The sequence below is a fragment of the Lithobates pipiens genome, unplaced genomic scaffold (assembly GCF_037356315.1).
Source record: "Lithobates pipiens isolate NorthernLeopardFrog02 unplaced genomic scaffold, aLitPip1_a1.2 Scaffold_13, whole genome shotgun sequence".
NCBI lineage: Eukaryota > Metazoa > Chordata > Amphibia > Anura > Ranidae > Lithobates > Lithobates pipiens.
The window spans coordinates 188,907,346-188,923,440 of NW_027507718.1; the positions used below are offsets into that span (position 1 = coordinate 188,907,346).

Sequence of the window (16,095 nt, forward strand, 5' to 3'; positions counted from 1 at the left end):
TGGATGATAAAATCAGCAGAGCTTCCCCTCATTTCAGATCTACCCCTCAGATCTACAGCGACTGCACTTCCAAGTGCACTTGTAGTGCAAAATGGATTTGCCTTTCATAAATAACCCCCAAAGGGTTCCTCATTTTCTAGAACATTTAACAATCTTGGTTTGACATAAAGCTTGTACAAAGAAGAAAGGCAAATGTGTTTCATTTTTGTTTTAGTGATGGTCAAGGTTAAAAAATAATTTTTTTTACAAATTTGTTTTTAGTTAAATCTTCACACGTAATAATCAGTTACAGCATGCAGTTGTTTATTTTGGGATAAAGGTTTTGTATGAATAAATAAAAACTGATAATTGAAATCACTTCTGCCAGTGTTAAGTGGTTTCTCTCATCCATGTAAACTAATACATTCTGCTGGAGAGCTTGACTTTGTGAAAATCAACAGATTTGCTGACTAGGTAACCAGGTAAAAATAGAATAAATACAGCATAAAAAAGGAAACTAATATAGCCATCACATCTAAGATTTGGTTGGCTGCAATACAATAAATTGACCAAAACCATTATAGTTTTTCTTTAGAGACAGAATGTCAGGCTGAACACACAATTTAGAATTGTGATGTAACCATTTGGTAACACAAAAATAAAATATGAGTCGGGGAAAAAAGGGAACTAAGACAAATATAGGAATTTTGTACTAACTGAAAAATAATTTTCCTGGAGTCCATTGAGGGACACAGAAAATCATTAACTTTAGGGGTTTTCTGCCACCTTAAAAGGTATTGGACACTGGCAAACACAAAAAACAAAACAAAACTGTAGGCCAGCCAAGGACAACGGCATGATCAATGATCATAAACACAGAGGTGGAACCTGCATAAGGTAAAGGAAAATATATTATGGTAAGCAAAAAATTCACATTTTCTATTTTGTCCGTTAAGGGATACAGGAAATCTTTAACACCCAGGACATCCAAAAGCATTCCCACTGAGGGGAAAGTGGGCAATACTGCAAAGAAACTTTAACAGGCACATGTAAAAACAACACACAAATTGGGGACTGCTTGTAGCTCAGAGAAAGACCTGACCTTACATCTGAATCTGAAAAAGACTACACACCTGCGACACAGGTCCTGAAACAATTCTGGATGTATAAATTGCTCACCTGCATGCAGACGCTGTAGCTGAGGAATTTTACATGCAAATTGTGCATGCCTGAGATGTAAATGGCAGACAAGGCTATAACTCTTCCCAAAACATAGACCGCTTTACCTCTGTTGCCACAGTGAAACTTCTGGTCATCACTGATGGTTGATGTATGCCACTGATGTTATGATGTCCAACTGAATTCAGATTTGATGACCCTCTAGCAGAATCGTCCTGCAAACCATAGCTTAAGGATGATGATCAGGAGACAAGATTCCTTGAAGGACCAAGTTCCTGCACCAACATGGTGCCCAGAGTTCCTCCCAAGCCCAAGAGGCTGGCATCATTCATAAGGATCTTCCAGAGGACAGGAAGACGGGTCTTCTCTTATTCCAAAGCCTGATTCCTGAGCCACCAAGCCAGGAACAACCTGGTCCTTGGTGCCAAACTAATTGGTCTATGCAGAGACTGGACTTACTTGTCTCAGGATAACACTATGTTGAGCTGTAGAGGTCTGGAGTGAAGCTGGGAGTACCCTGAAGAAGGCTACTATCAGACCCCATACTCTCATGCAAAAGTGGAGAGATGGAAGACTCCTGGATTGAAGAGTATGAGCCTGGACGAGCGAGTGAGGTTTCACCTGAGAAACACACTGGCCTCAGCTGTGTCGAGGACTAGACAGAGATACTTTAAACAAAGAACAAAGCAAAGATTTGTGGAGGTTAAGGCTTTATCTATCTAAGCTGTTGTAATTTATGGGCAGTCATGGCCACATTGTCCGACAAAGCCTGCACTGAGTTTTCCCACTAAGGAGATGCCACATGAAATGTAGCAGTGCTAGTACTGGCGCCAGCACAAGGTGTAGTCAAAGGGAAAAATAGCAGAGCCAAGTGCAGAAAACCCACAGCAAAGTGCAGGAAATACTGATGCACTGGGAAGATAGAGACATGCAGGTAGACATCCTGGATGTGCACAGAAGCCAGAAAGTAGCCCTGCTTAAGGAAAGTGGTGACTGACCTGGTAAATTCCATGCAGGATTTCTATTTCCAAATGAAGCCATTCAGTGCTGTAAGATCTAAGATGAAGTGGATGCCCCCTTTGATCTTAGGGACTGTGAACAGGTTGAAGTAAATTCTCTGGAACCATACGGCAACAGGAACTGGAGCAGTGACACTTTGATCCAGAAGTCCCAAGAGGAATCAATGGAGATCTGATAATCTGTGCAGTGATACAGAACGATTGGAGCTAAGTTTGTAGCCTTGGAAGCAACCTCCTGTACTCAAGCATCTGAGATGCAAGCTATTCAAATGTCTGCAAAAGAAAGTGGGGGCACACCTTTATACAGAAGATGGTTTGCCTGAGAGTTTAGCAGACTTTGAGCACTAGACCTTGTTGGTAGACTGGGAGTCAAGCTTACGAGGCCTTGATGTGGTGGTGGCAAGAGTGGCGTAACAAAGAGAACTTTTCTTAGTCACTAGCAAGGGATTCGCTTTTTAAGTCTGTGCCTTAGGCTCCTTCCGCTGCAGAAGATGGTTGCTTTTCCCTCCAGTAGTATTTTTGGTAAAAACATCAAGGGTTGGTCCAAAGAGACATTGTCCCTAAAGGACAGGCGGATGAAATGCTTCTCACATGCAGGTTGGTAATGCACACTGGTAAAGCCTTGTATAATAATAATTAAGTAAAGAAAGCTGGCAATGGATAAGTAAAAGCCAATTTCTTATGTATTTCTTATTTATTTAAATATTATACAATATATTTATTATATATGTCAACATATTCTGTTTACCTAAAATATTGCGGCTTTGGTCTTTCACCTTAATATGTAATGCACCAGCCGGAATCTGTGTTACATTTTTGTATTGAAAGAACCCTAAAATTTTTAAATAACATTAAAAAAATAAATTAGAAAAAAAAACAGTAAATTACTTTAACATGATTTATTATTTGATATGAACACCATTTCTGAGCAAGTGTTAAAAATACTTTTTCAGTAAATAATGCATTTTTGTTCTATGTGTTTAAAGAGACTCTTTTGATATTAGAATACTGAAGAACAGTTGCCTGTGCGTATCTGAAGCAGCTTTCAGTATCTGCCCAAATGTGGGTTTCTTCTGATGAGTAGCACCAAAACTTTATGTTAAACCTACCCCCACACATTCCTGTTGGTCCATAACTATGATAGGTCATTTTGTAGACCAATAGGAACGTGTGAAAGGCTGAATAACCATGGAGAAGTGTTAAAATATTACTTTCAAAATGGCCGATATTCAGGCAAAGCAGAGGATACTAAAAGGTGACAGCACATAATACCTGTCAGTGGTGTTCCTACTCATTAAAGCCCAACTCCAGGGACATTTTTTAATTATCTCTTGCTGTGGGTAATTACTCATTTTTTCTAGGGGAGAGGTGAAACACTTTTACTTACCTAATTCTTCGCTCCCCTGGCAGATAGCTCTTCCCTGAGCTCTGACGGTAGACTGTCCGATGGCGTTAACGTTTTGGCTGTGGACTATGAGCTATGTACCCTGCTTTGGTCTTGATGATTTTAGGATCCTAGATTGCTAGAGTGTTGAAAAGAAGGGGCTGCAGGTACTTGTCTAGCTTTAGGGAGGAGTGGAGGATCAGGTAAATAAATTGTCTTCTTATTTTGCTTCCGTATTTCTAAACAAGCAATTAGGCAGAGGCACCACCACTGCAAGATATTTTTTTTGTTAGTTGCCCGGAGTTGGGCTTTAAATATTTATTCAAGTTAGTATTTCTACATGCCTAGCTAAGTGATATCGCTGACCATACTAAAAAACATAGGTCATCCACAATGAAAGATGCTTTAATAATTAGATGTTATCGAATTACCAAGTATCACATAGCAGCTGTTATTTTCTCTCTCTGTTTTCAATGATTTATTTTTTAAAGTCTTCAGTCATTGAAAAAAAATTTCCCTTGACCCAGTGAGTCATAACAATTATTATGTTTGAGATCTTTTTTTTTTTCATTTTAACACTGTAAGCCCTTGTACACATGGTCGGACATTCCGGCGGAAAATGTCCGATCGGACCGCGTTGTCGGATGTGTGGGCTCCATCGGACTGTTTCCATCGGAATATCCGACCGAGAAAGTTTTAGAGCTGGGCTATAAGATTTTCCAACAACATGATCCGATCGGACTTTGTCCGATCGTTTGTAGAGAATTCCGATCGGACAAAGTGCCACGCCTGCTCAGATCAAATTCCTAGACCACAGCTATTGGCTACTAGCCTGAAAGTAGTCCTGTTGTAACGAAATAACGTCATCACGTTACGAACGATTGGATTTTCCAACAACTTTGTCCGACCGTGTGTATGCAACACAAGTTTCGGACAGAATCCGTCGGACATAATCCGACGGATTTGGTTGTCGGATTGTCCGACCGTGTGTACAAGGGCTAACACTATATACTGTCTATCTTAGCCTTGTACACACGGTCGGAGATTCCGACAACCAAATCCGTCGGAGTAATTCCGATGGATTAATTCTGGAAGAGGTCCGGAAGTGATGTTGCATATACAAGGTCGGACTAAGTTGTCGGATTGTACATAACGTGATGACGTTATTTCGTTACGACGGGACTACATTCAGGCTAGTAGCCAATAGCTTTGGTCTAGGAATTTGATCTGAGCATGCGTGGCACTTTGTCCGTTGGAGTAGGCTACACATGATCGGAGTATGTCCCATCGGAGCATTTTGTCTGAAAATTTTACCGGCAAGTTGGAAAAATTGGTCCGTCGGATATTCCGACGGAAACAGTCCGATGCAGACCACACACAGTCGGAATATCCATCAAAACGGTCTGATAGGAAACATTCCGATGGAATCTCTGACCATGTGTACAAGGGCTTAGAGTTCTGCGAAGCTTATTCTCAGTCATTCTTCAAACATAACCTCCTAAGTTTTGGTAAACAAGTGTTAAAAAAAAATGAGCAGGAAAAAAAAAAATCATAAACATAACCACTAAGTTGATCATAGTTCTGAAATAAAATTGAAAAAAGAGGGCGCACCAGCCTTGTGATTTATCCTTTGATATGTTTTTTTAAAAGAAAGAATCAAAACTACTCACAAGCATATAAAAGGAACCACAATATGAAAGCCTTTAACTTGTGACAATCCGTCTATTGATAGCAGTCTCCAGATGACGGAGAGGATGTACGAACCATTGCCTCCTGATGCGTTTCAAAGGGATACCTTCTTAGTGATACCAGGATAACGCACAAGGCTGGTGCACCCTCTTTTTGCTATTTTCTTTCTGACTGCTAGGATACCCCTATCTTGGAAGGCAGCAGGGCCTGAGACATTATCCACCCTGAACTTTAGATCACCCAATCAACACACTTGTGCGCAAGAGTATTTGTTTTGCTGCTATCATGATCATAGTTCTGATCTAACATGATCTGTCATGTAGTTTTGCAGGAATGGGGTGAGTGTAAATAGCCCCACGTTCACAGAAATACAACATAACCTGTAGAGGGATAAGAGTCCCGGAAAACATTCCAGATAAAAATGCAGGAGTCTATCTTGCCACTGCAACTTCCACATGAATCAACAGTCACTCCAGATCCCAGAACACCATCACAGCCTGCTGTCTACAAAACAAGAGCACATGCAGAAATGACAAGAGGTAAATTATTGTTGATGTAGCAATCCTTGTTTTAACTGCCAATAAGTTTTTAAAAAAGTACAGTATGTAACATGTAATCATAATAACGGTGTACTGTAAACTATAATATTAAATTGAGACCATAGACCTCTTGTGTTCTAAAGTTAGAGACGTTATACCACCCGTAAAGAAGAGGACTTAGGTATTAGAAGGCCAGACTAAAGTGTCACTTAGCATAGCCTTGTACATCCTAAGTTTGCCCGACGGTGCATGTGGTCAACTTGGAGAAACCCAACTGCAAAAAGAAAGGGAGACCTAGAGGTAGGTGGGGGGAAGAAGAGGAGGGGGTGGTATTTCAAATCCCTTAATTGTTCTCTTCCAAAAACAAGAAAACAAACATTAAGACCAGAAGACTTTCCTGAGAAATGCCAACAAACATAAAAAAAAGCAAAAGTTGTTTTTTGTGTCTAGTAACATGTAGGGGTGGAGAACCGACATTCTATGCATTGATCATATATATTGTTTCCTTCAAAGTGGTATGCTATAAGGAGGTCAGGCTGTCGGGTGAGAGTGATGTTTGAGCATATTGGATCCATGGGTTCAACAGAACTGAGAAATAATTTTTGAGTATCAATAAGTATACAAGTAAGCTTTTGTAAATCGTACAATTTGGTTATGGGAAGCTTTGCTAATAGTTTGTTTTACTGACAGTAATACAAAGTGATCCTTGTTTTCAGCAGCAGCAGCCAATGAGAGCTTAAGGGCTCATTCACATGGGTACTGCTGAGCAGCTTTTTTCTGCATGTGCCTCCACCACAGAGCTATGCACTAACAACCTATAGCGCTCATTTGAATGCACCCTCAAAGATAACATTTGTAGATTAATTAATTCATTATTAATAATAATAATAATAATAATGTGGTATAACATCCAAAATTACCTTTCCATTTCAATCTGATATCACTTTAATTTTTAAAAAAGTTTAAAAAATGTAATGTAATATGGCAACTTGGATGTGTTCTGTACACAACTGGTGTATGGAACACCCCCAAAAATGTAATTTCCTGCTTGTGTAATTGGCTCGCTAATTTTCTCAGACATCTGCACTAAGATACAGGTAACATTTTACACATTCCCTACAATAGGAATTGAATTTTTGATAACATACTAAGTTATCAACTACTTCTAAAGGGATGCAGACACTGTCACTTTCCTCATTAAAACACAGAAAGTGCATTAGAGGGTTATAATGAACATAGATCCTCCCAGGAATCGGTCCAGGAAGAACTTTTTTTAAGATTAGTTGTATCAACCTGATCTCTTTTACATGCAGATCTAAAAATGACTGAAAGGATTACATTTTTTTAAAAGACCTAGTCCAGTGGCGGTCCGTCCACAGGGGGCGCATGGGTGCTGCAAATCTAAAGGCAGTCACAATTTTTTTTTAAACTGGCCCTTAAAAAAAAAAAATAGAAAAAAAGGTCTATAAGTGCACTGTGTTCGGACGCCAAACACATTGTACTTATAGGAAGCCCCATATCTATGCAATCACAAGATTGCAGATGCAATGCTCCAGTTGCAGGCTTTTGTCCCGCCTTGCAGCGCATTCCAAAGTGCTGAGTAGCTTCCACCCGGCAACTGTAGTATTTATCACTACGGCCGGGTGGTTTGATTGACATCCAAGTTAGATGTAACTTCCTGTTTTCTCTCTCCCATTGCACCCGAGAGAGAAAAACAGAAGTATGAGGAGCGGACTCCTCCATCACCAGTGCCGTCTGAAAGAGACAACACAGGAGAGGACACCACAGCAAGGTAAGTGCCGCTTAGGGCTGCATTTGATGGGACACAGGCTGCATTTAATGGGAGACAGGTTGCATTTGATGGGACACAAGCTGCCTTTGATGGGACACAGGCTGCATTTGATGGGACACAGGCTCTATTTGATGGAAGCTGCATTTGATGGGACACAGGCTGCATTTGATGGGACACAGGCTGCATTTGATGGGACAAGCTGCATTTGATGGAAGCTGCATTTGATGGGACACAGGCTGCATTTGATGGGACAGTGAGGCTGCATTTGATGGGACACAAGCTGCATTTGATGGAACGCAGGCTGCATTTAATGGGACACAGGCTGCATTTGATGGAACACAGTCTGCATTTGGGGGGACACAGGCTGCATTTGATGGAAGCTGCATTTGATGGGACACAGGCTGCATTTGATGGGACACAGGCTGCATTTTATGGGACACAGGCTGCATTTGACGGAAGCTGCATTTTATGGGACACAGGCTGCATTTGATGGGACACAGGCTGCATTTGATGGGACACAAGCTGCATTTGATGGAACGCAGGCTGCATTTAATGGGACATAGGCTGCAATTTATGGAACACAGTCTGCATTTGGGGGGACACAGGCTGCATTTGATGGAAACTGCATTTGATGGGACACAGGCTGCATTTGATGGGACACAAGCTGCATTTGATGGAAGCTGCATTTGATGGGACACAGGCTGCATTTGATGGGACACAAGCTGCATGTGATGGGACACAAGCTGCATGTGATGGGACACAGGCTGCATTTGATGGAACACAAGCTGCATTTGATGGGGCACAGGCTGCATTTGATGGAGCGCAGGTTGCATTTGATGGGACAGTGAGGCTGCATTTGATGGGACAGTGAGGCTGCATTTGATGGGACACAGTGAGGCTGCATTTGATGGTACACAGTGAGGCTGCATTTAATGGGCACAGTGGCTGCATAAGACGAGCACAGTAGCTGTATTTGATGGCACAGTGGCAGCATTTGATGGCACAGTGGAAGCATTTTATATGGCACAGTGGCTGCGTTTTATGGGCACAGTGGCTGCGATTGATGGGGTTTTTTTCAGAACTTGTTTGCGCTCCCCCAAAAATTTTAAGCATCAGCCGCCACTGACCTAGTCTATCCAATACACATTTAGTTCTTGGTGAACATTGATACTGTAGGTTGATTTGGCCACTCTTCTCATATCTCATGGAGACTTTAGGGATTCTATGAGATATAAAGTGGTTATGAAAAGGGAGGAGAGGGATAGAGGGGGCAGATATTTATTGCTGCTTTCATAAGCATTGGTCTCCCTGGTACTATCAAAGCACTATGTTTTTTGTGCATAAGGTACATAGCAGTGTGTGGTGTAAGCCAAAACAAATATTTTTTTTAAATAAAATTACCAGTAAAAAAATAGCATAAATCATGGCCTTCCTGGCTGAGAACATCCACCTAGAATGTAAGGGAACTTAGGAAAATATTGTGTTTAGTAAATGTATTTTGCCTTGAAGACATATTTTTAGAAAGAGATGAGACCTGAACTATAGCGATTTAACTAAAAATGTATAATTTTGTTTTTAAATATCTCTATTATTTACCTATTTAATAAACTTTACCCAGTCCACAAAAGCATGCATGTGAAAGTTTGGAAACCAAAAAGGTACCTCAGACAGCTCCCCAACCCCTATAATAAAGAACCCCTGTCCCCAAAGTAAACTATAAATGCAAAGCCCCAAGAATGTAAAAGAATGTAACTCTTTTCTATAAAAATAATTGGGTGTGTATATATATATATATATATATATATATATATATATACACACACACACACACACACACATAAAACAAAATTAAAGATTATTACCAGGCAATTGCCGCTGATGCAGGTACCGGCAGAGTCTGCTCCACAGCTGGTTCCATCAAGTACTCGCCCAAAGGTATAATAAAAGTTATATCCAACAGCCAAACAGTTTAAATCACAGGCATTGGAAGCTGAAATTAATTATATATTTGACATGACGATGATAGATAATTATTCATTATTTTTACATATATTATTATTAAATCATAAGTAAATTCTAACACCAATTAAAAAGTAAATACAATTAGACTTTTAAAATAATGATCTCTCTTTCAAATAAGTTCAACCTCAGAAAAAAATATTTTGACTAGTTTTAGGTAGAGTGTAGAAAGGTTAGAAACTTGTCAGTTTTGTTTATTTCTTCCTGTGTTTTTCTTCACTTCCTTTCCTAATGATGAGACAAGCTGTGAAAAGAAAACTACCCAAACTAAGGAGACAATCCCAACTTTTAACCTTTTTGTTAGGTTTGCTTTTTTGGAGAGTTCCCCTCCCTTTTTTTCAGGGAAAACATTTCTGAGATCTTTTGTTGTCACCAGGGCAGGAAGTGAGGGTGAACCGTACAGAGGTTTTAACCTTTCTCACTTTCTTAAAAAAAAAATATATAGATTTTCTGTTTTAAGCTGTGTGATAAAGAGACTCTATCCTAAAGAATATCATTGTGTATGCTGTGTATCAACATGCATTGCATTAAGGCAATCCATTTATTTGAATAGGCTGCCAGCACACTGGAAAATGCACCTACACTCTTTTTCCTGATGCAGTGCACCACGATGCAGGATCAAGTGTTACTTTGTATTCCACTACAACACAGATGCCTTTCTTTTGTGAATTTGGGGTGTCATTGAAAATGAATGGCATTGCAACACACTAAAGAGTGTATGGTGCATTGCCTGCAATGCAAGAAAACTATAGATGTGAAGCCAACCTAAGGACCACACCACACGGTTTTCACCAGCTTCAGGATCGCTAACAGCTCCCTTGCCAATTTCTATGGAATACCTCCCTCGTTAAAAGTGCCAGTGAGATGTTGCTCCTGCACTGGCACATAACTAGTGAGGTAAATTCAACAGCATCCAGGACCAGCAAGGAAACAATTCAACAGAGGTGAGTGAAATGTGCTCCAACATGAGTCTGTCACTGGCAATGTGTTTTAAGTTGCACTTTTTGGCACTTTTTTGCACTTTTTGGTTTTGGTTTATATGCGCTACCGGACCCATCTTTTATTCATGATTTGTGTACGTTGACAACCATTGGCTAATATATGTATATATATATATATATATATATATATATATATATATATATATATACAGTATCTCACAAAAGTGAGTATTATATATTTTCATGTGACAACACCGAATAAATGACACTTTGCTACAATGTAAAGTAGTGAGTGTACAGCTTGTATAACAGTGTAAATTTGCTGTCCCCTCAAAATAACTCCACACACAGCCATTAATGTCTAAACAGCTGGCAACAAAAGCAAGTACACTCCTAAGTGAAAATGTCCAAATTGGGCCCAAAGTATCAATATTTAGTGTGGCCACCATTATTTTCTAGCACTGCCTTAATCCTCTTGGACATGGAGTTCACGGAGCTTCACAGGTTGCCACTGGAGTCCTCTTCCACTCCTCCATGACGACATCACGGAGCTGGTGGATGTTAGAGACCTTGTGCTCCTCCACCTTCCATTTGAGGATAGGGTTTATGTCTGGAGACATGCTTGGCCAGTCCATTACCTTTACCCTCAGCTTCTTTACTTCTTTAGCAAGGCAGTGGTCACCTTGGAGGTGTTTTTGGGGTCGTTACCATGTTGGAATAATGCCATGCGGCCCAGTCCCTGAAGGGAGGGGATCATGCTCTGCTTCAGTATGTCACAGTACATGCTGGCATTCATGGTTCCCTCAATGAACTGTAGCTCCCCAGTGTCGGCAGCACTCATGCAGGCCCAGACCATGACACTCCCATCACCATGCTTGACTGTAGGCAAGACACATTTGTCTTTGTACTCCTCACCTGGTTGCCATCACATACGCATGACACCATATGAACCAAATAAGTTTATCTTAGTCTCATCAGAACACAGGACATGGTTCCAGTAATCCATGTCCTTAGTCTGCTTGTCTTCAGCAAACTGCAGGCTTTCTTGTGCATCATCTTTAGAAGAGGCTTCCTTCTCGACATCCATGCAGACCATTTTTTTTGCTGTGCTGTGTGCGGTGTATGGTCTGAGTACTGACAGGCTGACCCCCCCACCCCTTCAACCTCTGCAGCAGAGCTGGCAGCACTCATACGTTTCTTTCTTAAAGACAACCTCTGGATATGACACTAAGCATGTGAACTCAACTTCTTTGGTCGACCATGGCAAAGGCCTGTTGTGAGTTGAACCTGTCCTGTTATACCGTTGTATGGTCTGTAGCTCAGTTTCAGGGTCTTGGCAATCTTCTTATAGCCTAGGCCATCTTTATGTAGAGCAACAATTCTTTTTTTCAGATCCTCAGACAGTTCTTTGCCATGAAGTGCAATGTTGAACTTCCAGTGACCAGTATGAGAGAATGTAATACACCTGCTCCCCATTCAAATCCGAGACCTCGTAACACTTTGGCCGCGTACACACGGGCGGACTATCCGTCCAACTAAGTCCGTCAGACAATCCGACAGACAGTCCGTCCTACTTTTGAATGAACGGACTTGACCACACACGACGAACAGACAGTCCGCTGAAAGCTTGCGCGATGACGTGTACAGCACGGTCGACGGGACTAGAAATACGACGTCCAATACACTGCAATGCAACCTTCGGCCGTGTAAATCCTTTCTGAGCATGCGCCATACTTAGTCCATCCAACTTGCCTACTCACGAGCGGACTGTCCGCTGAAACCAAGTTTGGACGGACAATATTACGGAAATTCCGAAAGACTTAGTCCGCCAGACTGTCCGCTGAAAAAGTCCGCTGAAGCCCACACACGAGCGGATTGTCCGCTGAAACACGTTTCAGCGGACCAAGTCCGTCAGACAGTCCGCCCGTGTGTCGCGCCTAATGCATCACATAACCCTGGGGAGGGAAAATGGCTAATTGGGCCCAATTTCGACATTTTCACATAAGGGTGTACTCACTTTTGTTGCTAGTGGTTTAGACATTAATGTCTGTGTTTTGAGTTATTTTGAGGGGACAGCAAATTTACACTGTTATACAAGCTGTACACTCACTACTTTACATTGGAGAAAATTGTCATTTCTTCAGTGTTATCATATAAAAAGATATAATAAAATATTTACAAAAATGTGAAGGGTGTACTCACTTTTGTGAGATACTGTATACACATACACACACACACACACACACACACACAGTACTGTTCAAAATTCTTAGACAGGTGTAAAAAAATCTTCTATGGATATAGGCTGCCTCAAATTCTTCTGTCTCTTCATGTAATTCCAGTGGGGACATGCGGTGAGGTCAGTGGCTGGAGAGACACTGGCTAGTATCAGAGCCAGATACACACAGGTTAAATACCCCGTGATAGTTTGAGTGAGAGCAATATATCTAATACTAGACCTCCTCTGTAACTCTAAACATGTAACCTGTAAAAAAAATTTAAGCGTCTCCTATGAAGACTTATAAGTACTGAAGTTTGGCGCCATCCCACAAGTGTGCGCAATTTTAACCACTTGCCGACCGCCTCACGCCGATGTACGTCGGCAGAATGGCACGGGCAGGCATAAGCACGTACATGTACGTGCTTTGCCTCCCGCGGGTCGGGGGCCCGATCGGGCCCCCGCCCGGTGCCTGCGGCGGTCGGTTTTCGTTCGGGAGCGATCCCGGACGAGGGGACGGCCATTCATTCATGGCCACCCCCTCGCGATCGCTCCCGACGAATGGAAATCCCCGGTGACATCACTTCCTCTCCTGTAATGTAAACACAGGAGAGGAAGTGATGTATTCTCTCCTCCGTGTCGGTATTTTTCGTTCCGACACGGAGGAGAGCGGATCAGTGAGTTGCACCAACACATCCCACACACAGTAGAACATGCCAGGCACACTCACACCCCCCCTTTACCCCCCGATCACCCCCCCAATTACCCCTGCCCCCCAGTCACAGTGACACCAATGTCATTTTTTTTTTTTTTTTTTTTTTTTTTGCATTGGTGTCATTTGTGACTGTAATAACTGTTAGGGCAGTTAGGGTTAGCCCCCTTTAGTTCTAATGTACCCCCCTAACCCCCCCAATAAAGGTTTAACCCCGTGATCACCCCCCGTCGCCAGTGTCACTAAGGCTGGGTTCACATTGCAGCGGTTTATGAGAACGAATGTGATTCGCACCGCACTGCAGTGCAAATCACATCCGATCTCTGTGCGATTCGAGTTCAGCCATTCGCCGCACCCGCCGCACCCGCCACACCCGCCGCACCCGCCGCAAATTCGCACGGGACCCTTTTTTTGGCCCGCAGCAGAATCGGATCGCATGGGTGTTCACACCATGCGATCCGAGTTTGCAGATCGCACTGCGATATGCGAACTGATCTGGGGGTGTCAGTAACATTTCACTGACACTCCCAGCAGTTCGCATAGGGCAGTGTGAACTGCCGCCGGGAGGCATGCGATGCGGGAACCCGCCGCGGATTCGCGGCGTTTCCGCATCGCTCCAGTGTGAACCCAGCCTAATAAGCGATCATTTTTCTGATCGCCGTATTAGTGTCACAGGTGACGCTAGTTAGGCAGGTAGGTATTTAGGTTCGCCGCAGCTTTTTATAGCGCTAGGGACCCCCATATACTACCGCATAAAGCCCCCTGATTGCCCCCTAGTTAACCCTTTCACCAGTGATCACCATATAACTGTTACAGGTGACGCTGGTTGGTTAGTTATTTTTTTATAGTTTCAGGGCACCCGCCATTTATTACCTAATAAAGGTTTAACCCCCTGATCACCCGGCAGGTGTCATTTGTGACTAATAACTGTTAGGGCAGTTAGGGTTAGCCCCCTTTAGTTCTAAGGTACCCCCCTAACCCCCCCAATAAAGGTTTAACCCCGTGATCACCCCCCGTCGCCAGTGTCACTAAGGCTGGGTTCACATTGCAGCGGTTTATGAGAACGGATGTGATTCGCACCGCACTGCAGTGCAAATCACATCCGATCTCTGTGCGATTCGAGTTCAGCTATACAGATAGTATGGCTGAATTCGTGTCGCACCCGCCGCACCCGCCGCAAACTCGCACGGGACCCTTTTTTTGGTCCGCAGCAGAATCGGATCGCATGGGTGTTCACACCATGCGATCCAAGTTTGCAGATCGCACTGCGATATGCGAACTGATCTGGGGGTGTCATTAACATTTCACTGACACTCCCAGCAGTTCGCATAGGGCAGTGTGAACTGCCGCCGGGAGGCATGCGATGCGGGAACCCGCCGCGCATTCGTGGCGTTCCCGCATCGCTCCAGTGTGAACCCAGCCTAATAAGCGATCGTTTTTCTGATCGCTGTATTAGTGTCACAGGTGACGCTAGTTAGGCAGGTAGGTATTTAGGTTCGCCGCAGCTTTTTATAGCGCCAGGGACCCCCATATACTACCGCATAAAGCCCCCTGATTGCCCCCTAGTTAACCCTTTCACCAGTGATCACCATATAACTGTTACAGGTGACGCTGGTTGGTTAGTTATTTTTTTATAGTTTCAGGGCACCCGCCATTTATTACCTAGTCTCACTAGTGTACCCCTAAATTTAGGGGTGTCTACTTTCTAAAATGGGGTCATTTGGGGGGGGGGGGGTTTGTGCCATCTTGGCATTTTATGGCCTTCAAAACTGTAACGCCCTTAGAAAGCCTGAAGGCGGTGCTTGGTTTTTGGGGCCCCGTACGCGGCTAGGCTCCCAAAAAGTCCCACATATGTGGTATCCCCGTACTCAGGAGAAGCAGCAGAATTTATTTTGGGGTGTCATTTCACATATGCCCATGGCATGCGTGAGCAATATATCATTTAGTGACAACTTTGTGAAAAAAAAAAAAAGTTTGTAATTTTCCCGCAACTTGTGGCAAAATATAAAATATTCCATGGACTCAACATGCCTCTCAGCAAATAGCTTGGGGTGTCTACTTTCTAAAATGGGGTCATTTGTGGGGGTTTTGTGCCATCTTGGCATTTTATGGCCTTCAAAACTGTAATAGGTAGTGAGAAGTGAACTCAAAAAATTACGCCCTTAGAAAGCCTGAAGGCGGTGCTTGGTTTTCGGGGCCCCGTACGCGGCTAGGCTCCCAAAAAGTCCCACATATGTGGTATCCCCGTACTCAGGAGAAGCAGCAGAATTTATTTTGGGGTGTCATTTCACATATGCCCATGGCATGCATGAGCAATATATCATTTAGTGACAACTTTGTGAAAAAAAAAAAAAAAAAAAAAAGTTTGTAATTTTCCCGCAACTTGTGGCAAAATATAAAATATTCCATGGACTCAACATGCCTCTCAGCAAATAGCTTGGGGTGTCTACTTTCTAAAATGGGGTCATTTGTGGGGGTTTTGTGCCATCTTGGCATTTTATGGCCTTCAAAACTGTAATAGGTAGTGAGGCGTGAAATCAAAAATTTACGCCCTTAGAAAGCCTGAAGGCGGTGCTTGGTTTTCGGGGCCCTGTACGCGGCTAGGCTCCCAAAAAGTCCCACAT

The 16,095-nt window shown here is 42.7% G+C and overlaps 1 protein-coding gene across 8 annotated transcripts in view; it reads right to left on the reverse strand.

The window, feature by feature from the left end:
- Positions 1 to 16,095, reverse strand: part of ADAMTSL5 (ADAMTS like 5) — a 50,601-nt gene that overhangs the window by 9,388 nt on the left and 25,118 nt on the right. For all 8 annotated transcript variants that reach the window (XM_077476009.1, XM_077476008.1, XM_077476007.1 and 5 more), the window contains 3 exons: positions 9,444 to 9,571; positions 5,631 to 5,754; positions 2,926 to 3,009 (listed from right to left, as the gene is read on the reverse strand). In XM_077476009.1, the coding sequence (XP_077332135.1) occupies positions 2,926 to 3,009; positions 5,631 to 5,754; positions 9,444 to 9,571 (336 nt within the window). The remainder of the gene's footprint in view (positions 1 to 2,925; positions 3,010 to 5,630; positions 5,755 to 9,443; positions 9,572 to 16,095) is intronic.